At 43.8% G+C, this 7991-nt stretch overlaps 2 protein-coding genes across 2 annotated transcripts in view; both read right to left on the bottom strand.

Moving 5' to 3' along the window:
- bsx (brain-specific homeobox) overlaps positions 1-1789 on the bottom strand; it is a 2953-nt gene extending 1164 nt beyond the window's left edge. The window contains exons 1-2 of the mRNA XM_047607374.1: positions 1068-1789; positions 283-473 (exon numbers count right to left, since the gene is read on the bottom strand). Of these exons, the coding sequence (XP_047463330.1) occupies positions 283-473; positions 1068-1311 (435 nt within the window). The 5' untranslated portion in view covers positions 1312-1789. The remainder of the gene's footprint in view (positions 1-282; positions 474-1067) is intronic.
- A 2047-nt stretch (positions 1790-3836) lies between these two features.
- Positions 3837-7243, bottom strand: lim2.1 (lens intrinsic membrane protein 2.1). The gene is made up of 5 exons (XM_047607261.1): positions 7079-7243; positions 5510-5691; positions 4989-5138; positions 4588-4722; positions 3837-4024 (listed from the first exon to the last, which is right to left on the bottom strand). The coding sequence occupies exons 2-5, from the start codon at positions 5682-5684 to the stop codon at positions 3963-3965; spliced, it is 522 nt and encodes a 173-aa protein (XP_047463217.1). The 5' UTR covers positions 5685-5691; positions 7079-7243; the 3' UTR covers positions 3837-3962.
- Positions 7244-7991: the final 748 nt, after the last annotated feature.

Raw genomic sequence — 7991 nt, 5'->3', positions numbered from 1 at the left:
ACTGGATGTTTATTCATGCTCTAATATTTTAGGTTTACATCTAAATATTCAGGCTAGATCCATAACTCGTGTCTTTCTCCCTGCTGATTTATGTGTTTAAGGTTCTTCTTGTCGAGGTACAGGAACGGTCAAACCAAGAAAGCACATTCCAAAACATCCTCCTCTTTACTCGCGCAAAGACGATCCACACCAGTCCAAGCGACACTTGATCATGTAACAACAACCCTGCACCTCTTGTTCCCTTCCCACCAGCACGGCGGACTGAGCTTAGCGCACGTGTACCTGTGTCTCGGACAGACTGAGCGCCGTGGCCAGCTCCACTCTCTCCGGCGTGGACAGGTACCGCTGGATTTCAAACCGCTTCTCCAGGCCGGACAGCTGCGAGTCGGAGAAAACCGTCCGGGCCTTCCTGCGTCTGCAGTGCTTGCCCGGTAACTCTGCGTGGTGCTGGAACAAGGCCGGCATTTGCATCCCTGCAGGTGAGAAACACGGGAAAATAGAACTTTACACCAATAAACAAATAAACCAAATAAAAAAGACATTGTAAAACTCGACGTTTTAGTTATTTTACCGCAAATAACCGATTTATTCGGCTAAAGGTTTGGTGATTTTCTAGATATGATTTTGTCCACTTCTTTATGAACACCTTACAAAAGCCTCGTTATTTATCCCACACAATAATTGTCACGGGTTTATTTTTAAATATTAGAGCTAGCTCTTAGTCCAAATGCGTATTTTCAAAGTAGTTTCAGACGACTTAAAAAATATTTATTCTGGAGAGACCTCAAAACCAAATAGCCTACAGGAAAATGTTAACTTTTCCTATATTAATACACTGCAATTTTTTTCAACCACTGGACTCTCACTTTCATTCTATATCCCCTTAAGAATAATACAGACTTGTGTAAATCCGCATTTTACTATTTATATTGTCCATAAAATTTTTGGAGTTTTAAGAGCTGCTTCAGCCAAAAAAGTGTCTCTACTCTTTATCCATTCCTGAAGGCATTTCTGTGACAGAAGTTCCCACCACCAGAGGCCTCGCGGGCTTTCTTCGTTGCGCTTACCAGACGTGAAGAAATACTGATGGTGCTCTGGCTTGTGGAGAGGATGGTGCGGATGTGGCGCCAGGATCGGCGTTGGCATCAGCGGGTATCCATACTCCAGGATGGGCATCCGGGAGGCGAGGGAGCTGCAGAACGGCGACGGGATGACCTCTCTCAGCGGCTTGGGCTTGTGCAATAAGATGTCCTCTATAAAAAACGACGTTGACCTCTGTGTGGGCGCCGCGGATGCGTAGTTCATACTCATGGTGCTAGTTCGGGTGTGCTGTTTTCCTGCCTTCAAGCCTGCATCAGCGTGTGCCTCTTCCCTCCAAGTCTACAGGGCTTAAATGCAGCCCCTGTGTGTGGTGAGTGAATGGCACTACGCCGAGCATTACATAGATATCGGTGGGAGGGCAGATTTCCATCAAGTATTTATTCCGCGAGAGTATTGGGGAAATTGATTTGCGCATCAGCCAATTAGAGCTCTGGGTGGGCGGAGGGGAGCAGGGAGGTGCCGACTCTTCGCTCCCATTGGCTGAGACGCTTTCGGATGCTGGTGGAGAAAAAAAACAAAAACAAAAACAAAAACAGAAACCCAAACAGATTCGAGATAACCTGTGACCGTAACCCACCCAGTTCATTTAGGAAGTAACGTGGTGTCTTGTGTGGCAGCCTGTGGCCTCCTGGGATATCAGTCTTTATTTACACTTAGTAGGGTGTGTGTGTGTGTGTGTGTTTTCATCACCAAACTCGAGTCTAAACTGATGTGGGGTCCTTTTTATCTGTCAAGTAGCGTCATTCCTTCTCTAGTGGTGGCCTGCAGGCTGGCAGTGAAGTTGGCCTGTAGTTGGTGGAGAGGGCGCTCCCCATGGTGCTGAAGTGCTCTCGTTTCTGCGGTTTAGTTCAGGGGACGGTGCATCTAATGTGAGGCAACATTAGAAATTCCAGTAACTGGCTGAGGCCTATATTAGAGTTCACATTTTGCCTTTGGCCTTTGAATAGTGAGTTGGGCTACAAGTGGCTTAGATTTATTTATTTATTTTATTTTATTTTTTTCACATGAGCGGGTGGCGAAAATGTGAATTTGTTTGGCTGTTCGCTTAAAGCGGTCCTCGCCTGTTCAGTCCACGGTGCAGGTGTTTGCACATTTGCATGCCACACACGTGTTACAATTAGTCAATTTTGTTTTATTTATTTATTTATTTTAATTTCTTGCCACCACCGTGCCATATTTATGCATTCTCCATGCGCGGAGCTCGCCCACGCCGACTCAAAACTTTCGATCGCCGCACGCGCAACGTTTTCAATTGTCCGAGGGAGTCCCGTCAAATAATTTTCTGCGCCTCCCGCTTCGTGCTAGTGGTTTTTGAAATCAAGTGATGTGGAACGTGTCACAGGAGGATGAGGCTGCTCCGGGTCTGTCAAGCAATTTTGTCCAAATTGGCTGTAATTGTCGGTATTGAAATCTGGGAGAGTACAAGTGCCGCTCCTGCGCCCATTTATGAAAGAAAGCGGTGCGCTGTAATTTGTTGATATGGTGTTGTCATCACATTTCCAATCAGCCCGGTTAATGTGGAAGTATCTTAATGCAGGCGGAATTCATGCTGCAATGCTATTAGGCAATTAAGGGAGATGTTAGAGCGGAAGTTGTAATCCTTGGACTGGAGGACAGGATTCCCATTTGATCAGATAGAGGGAGAACAAATTAATTACGGCTGCGCTGGAAAAGTGCTGTTCCGTTGCATTAGTTTGCACAGGTTTGTGTTGAACAGACGCTAAAACCAAATTAGCACACTGGGTGGCTGCAAATCACACATGTTACGAGAACGGAGCTCACGCGTGCGTAGTGTCATCTAATGTTAGAGTAATAACTCAACCGTGAGTTTATTGTGACTAAAGCTGCTTCAAAGTGTGTTCTTCTTATACGAATACTAGGTTTTCACGTGTAAAATAAACACTCCAGAAAACAAATAACTGCATAGGGTTATATAAGCATCGAGATCCGGGGAGTCCAAAAGTAGCAAAAAAAAAAAAGTCCTTTTAAAACGGAAGGCCAAACCAGATGGAGGTAACCACCTGGCTGCGTCAATCCCTTTTATGGGGCGCACCCGGCTAACAAGGTTCTTTCAGGGGAAAATTAGAAAGTAAATGAAACAAATGGCGGCGAAATCGTCTTTAGGATCCGTTCTTGGGACGCAGTTAAGCGGCTTTACGCGGCCATTTCATTAAGTAAAAATTTTGAGCCGATGAGACAGTGCGTCACTCCGTTAAGTGGCGCGTTTGGGATTGAGGTTTTAAAAGCAGCGGTGGAACAGTGGACGACGAACCAAGAATAACCTTGTATGCGCCAACTTTAATTATCAAGTGCATTTAGGCGCAAATAACATGTCCAAGTTGGATATTGTTCAGCATGCCTCCTACACGGACGGGTCTCGTTGTGTTTCTTTAATGTAAAAGTTTAGAATTTGAGTGAGGTAATGTAATTTGCTTGTTTCATTTTCTATGCTTCTTATTGTGCTCTCCGGGGTGACATGGTAATATTGTTTTACATTTCATTTTATTGGCATACAACCATATTTGTTTCAAGTGAATTTGTGAACTAGACAAAAAAATCCTTTCATTTTGATTGGAATTTTTAGTGGTGTATTATAAATGCAGCAGGTGGGACTATCCATATCCTAGGGACATTAAACCAGGTGGTCAGCTACCTTAAAATAAATAAATAAAATCCTGTACCTGTTAAAGGCAGTTATTAAAACATGATCGGTGCCTGTGGATGAAAACCAAGAGTCACGTTTTACCCCAGCTTTTATTGAAATCGTCGTTCATGCTCAAAAGGAGAATCAACACAAAGCCTTGATGCACTCCCTCATGATCAGAATCCATGGCTTAAGTCTGGATGATCGCTTCAGTCCTCTAATGCGAGCTGGCATTCCTGGGGCATTCATGCATCCGATAGGCACACATATAGAATATACCTGAAAAAAAGTAAAGACAAGCGAGGCGCCTCTTGTCATCCATTAGCAAATTTAAGCCAAAGTCAAATGTTGTTGTGTCTATTTGCGAACTGTGCTTTAATGTGTCTGATGACGGGGCTTAGATGCTTAAAAAGGTGCAGCCTCAGTTCATTAGCAGTGTTACCCGTGCCTTGAATTCAACAGCAATGCTTTAAAATGGTAAATTGCTAATGTTCAGTGAGATTTGATTATACGTTGATTAGTTTTGAGTGCTTTTCATTCTATAGCAGACAACATCAAATTAGTAAACTGGATGATTTCTGTCATCACATGGCAGTTGCACTTCCTGCAACAAGTGGAAAACTTTCATTAAGTCCTGCTCCATGTAAAGGCTCTATAGCTGAGGCCATATTCCCTTTACTACGTTTGTCTCTATTTTCAAAGAGTGCTGCATCATGTAGTGTAAAATTAATGACAAAATCTGAAAAGTACTGTGAGTGCACTGACCCTGATGAAGGAAAGAATTCGATGGCACATATGAGAAAGAGCAGAAACCAGCTTGGTTCGTGGGGTTGCTTGTTTACCTGAGAAGAAGGTGAGCACCACTGACACCCAGCCAATGATATATGACCAGGAGAACCTCCAGTTTCCATAGCGTTTCCCATAGTAGTTAATAGTGACTCCAGTGTACACAGCCATTGCTAGAAACACGAAAAAGCCTGAGCAGAAAAAAAAGGGGGGAAAAATGTAAAGAAACAACTTTTTGTCCTTTAGTCTGATGAAAAAAAATTGACTGATGATGAAATGAACTAATGCAAAATTATTTCACGACTATTCATTATTATTTTTATTTTTTTTCCTATTTCAAAAATCTGACCTTGGTCTCAGAGCGCGGTGGCTTTAGTCAACTGAGGTCAGATCACATGCAAATAACAGCTCACACCAAAGCAACAACAGATAAAGGAACGGGAACGACGACGCTCACATGAGATGAAGAACAGTACGCCTGCAGCGAAGGTTTTGTCAAACCGGTCGAAGGAGGAGTAATGGATGAAGGCCATGATGCCGATGATGATGCCAAAGAAGCAGGCCAGAAGAGAAAGGATCATGAGGGCGCGGGTCGCATCCATGTGTGCTGTGGACAAGATCAGAGGTCAACAGGGGTGAGTGAGCCGAGCAGAGTGAAGAAGAATGTGAGAGGAGGAAGAGGAAGAGCCAATTCTGAAAAAACACTTAAGAATGAAAATTATTGAACACATACTTGGCTGTACTTTGTTTCAGATTTCTTTTAAAATTAGACATGTTTAGCATAATCCACAGTGTATTGTAGTTTAGTGTAGTGTTATTTAACATAATTTAATAGAAGTCGTAATGCAGCCATCTCATGCTAACAGTCTATAGTGCGTATAGTGTCTGGTTTACAGTGGCCCTGTGTCGTCGACATGGAAACCACGCCGGCCAGCATCCCCCAGCACTCGCTTATCATCTGCAACGTGCTCCACTCACCGATGCTGTCGTTGTGCGGGAAGCACTTCATCGGCATACAGTAGCGCCACAGGCCCTGGTGCATGTAGTTGCCGGACTGCCGATACTGCATCCAGTAATCGGTTGCTGTGGAAACAATCAGGAGGATGTTCCCCACGCCTGCACAGAACAGCCCTCCACCCATAAAGCTGTACATCCTGCACCTGCAGACACACACACACACACACACACACACACACACACACACACACACACACACACACACAGAAACATAAGGTCAGTAAGCGTCTGTGGCCGGGCTGGGTCTCCCCCTCCTCCCTCTCCCTCTCCCTCTCCCCCTCTCTGTCTGTCACACACACACACTTCACAGTGAGAGGGTCTAAGTGTCAGTAATTGCATTGTAATGAACATATTATTTCTACTGGACTGAGCTGTGGGGTCACCCCGGTGTGCGCGCTCCACTTTGTTCTCCTGGAGGTTCATCACTGAAGATGGGCACACACACACGCACACATACACACACACACACACACACACACACACACACACACACACACACACACATACACACACACACACACACACACACACACACAGAGTCCAGCGATGCTTTGATACATCTATTGCTCATTGTTCCAGCTGGATGCAATATCCTGTAGCCGTCCTCTCTTTCACATAAGAGCTGTCATAGGTTTATTTATTTATTTATTTTTTTGGGTGGGGAGGAGGAGGAGGAGGAAAGTATGATAGATAGATATATCTTGTTATGTCTGAAACCTGAACGGGATGCTCATTGAAGAGCTCTGTGTATTCACTGAAGAGCTCTGTATTTTCCTCTGGATCACATTTCCCCCTGAACCTCTTATGCGGCAAGTTCCAGCAGCTGTCTCAGTCTGAACCGAAACACTTTCGAAATACGTTCGATTCGCGGGACGCGACAAATGAAAATTGCCTCAGAATGCTAATGCTAGAAAGAGGTCGGCTAAGGTGTTTTTTTTTTTTTTCTTTTCTTTTGGTTTGGTTTTTAGAATTAAAACCACAGAAAGAAGCCCCCCTGGCTAATTGTCAGCTCGGCCGTAGCCGCTACAAGATCGACTGTTCTGTTTGTTCAACATCACTTGACCTTTTCATCCAAAATATCTCTCCTCTCTCCTCGGGTGTCCTCTACTTATAAAACACCTGAGAAAATTGACTCAACAAGGAGGAGGGAAAATTCTGTTTTTTTTTTTTTTTTTTCACAAAGCACCTCAACTGACAGGGATCCTGTCCCAGTTCAAAAAATTGATATTTTGTGGGAAGAATCCTCTAGAGGAGATTGGGTTTTCATGTGTTTTCATTCACCACGTTGCAGTTTTATCTACACATAATGTCCATTTGTACCTAACTGGCTGTGGCACTTCAACTTCTGAGGCTGGTATAAGAACATTTTTTTTTTAAGAGAAGAAACCACATTTTCTGAAACATTCAGCATGGAGCCACAGAGCTACAGCATTGAGCGCACAAAGCAGGAACAAATGAAAGCAAACCAACAAAATCCAAACAACCAAATGAACATCAACCATTTTTAGACGCTATTCGGCATTATCTTACCTTAATTAACCCCTATGGAGTGGCTTATGAAGACAGGGCTGCCTGACAAAACACAACAAGATCCTATAATGCCAAGACAGGCAGCCTTCCAGCAGACTAATAGCAGGGGGGCGAACAGGGGGAAACTGGGGCTACACAACAAAGTGATGAGACAATAGGCGGAAAGACCCCCGGCCAATCAGCACCAACCAGTTTTGTGGTTTGGGAATCTGCTGAAAAAACAGAAATGGCCAAAGCTTGGCACGCTCAAGTAATACTGATGACTGCATGGTTTTAAATAGAATGCGGAGGGCTGAACTGGCTTTAGTGCAGAGCGAGCCAGGCATTAAATCACAGCCTTTGGCTGCTCTGCCTCGGACTTTTGTCCCATTATCACCTGTAACACGCTGTCAAAAGTTCTACTTCTATTATTTATTTGTTAAATATGAAGTAATACTATCACGTTCTCTGCACAGGTTTATTAGCTGGATAAATTCAGCAACCAATCAACAGGAGAAAGAAGGGTTATTTTTTTTAAATCCGACCGTTAGCTAGTTACCGTTTAGCTAGCTGTTAGCGGATGATAGGAGTCCAATCAGTGTCAAGCTGTTCCATGGAGTATTCAGTTTCAGTATGGCTGCAATTCCCTCGAAGCGTTCTCATAGGCTCTTGTGAGGCCTTGTCCTAACTCTTAACCTGCCTGATTGTTGTTCCCTTACTGCTGTGACAACCAATTATCTAGCATTTAAGACATTTAATAGGCTACCTGTGGGATGCAGCACCATTTGAATTATTTTTTTGTCTGTTAATTACGCGTTTTTTTAAAGTCTATGCATACTGGAGTAAATATAGGATTTACATTCATTGGCTTGCGAACAGATTTACCATAAATTTATAATGCTGGAATACACCGATCAGCCACAACATTAAAAGC

The sequence above is a fragment of the Mugil cephalus genome, chromosome 15 (assembly GCF_022458985.1).
Source record: "Mugil cephalus isolate CIBA_MC_2020 chromosome 15, CIBA_Mcephalus_1.1, whole genome shotgun sequence".
NCBI lineage: Eukaryota > Metazoa > Chordata > Actinopteri > Mugiliformes > Mugilidae > Mugil > Mugil cephalus.
Note: the sequence above shows the minus strand (reverse complement) of the source record. Positions and strands in the feature narration are given on the sequence as shown.

What these genes read in the sequence shown, in the direction of transcription:
- lim2.1 (XM_047607261.1), bottom strand. Translation starts at nt 5,684, where the DNA reads ATGTACAGCTTTATGGGTGGAGGGCTGTTCTGTGCAGGCGTGGGGAAC. An exon ending in CGTACTGTTCTTCATCTCAT is followed by an intron (nt 4,723 to 4,988) that starts GTGAGCGTCGTC and finishes TTTTCTGCTCAG; the next exon opens with GCTTTTTCGTGTTTCTAGCA. An exon ending in GGTGCTCACCTTCTTCTCAG is followed by an intron (nt 4,025 to 4,587) that starts GTAAACAAGCAA and finishes ACTTTTTTTCAG; the next exon opens with GTATATTCTATATGTGTGCC.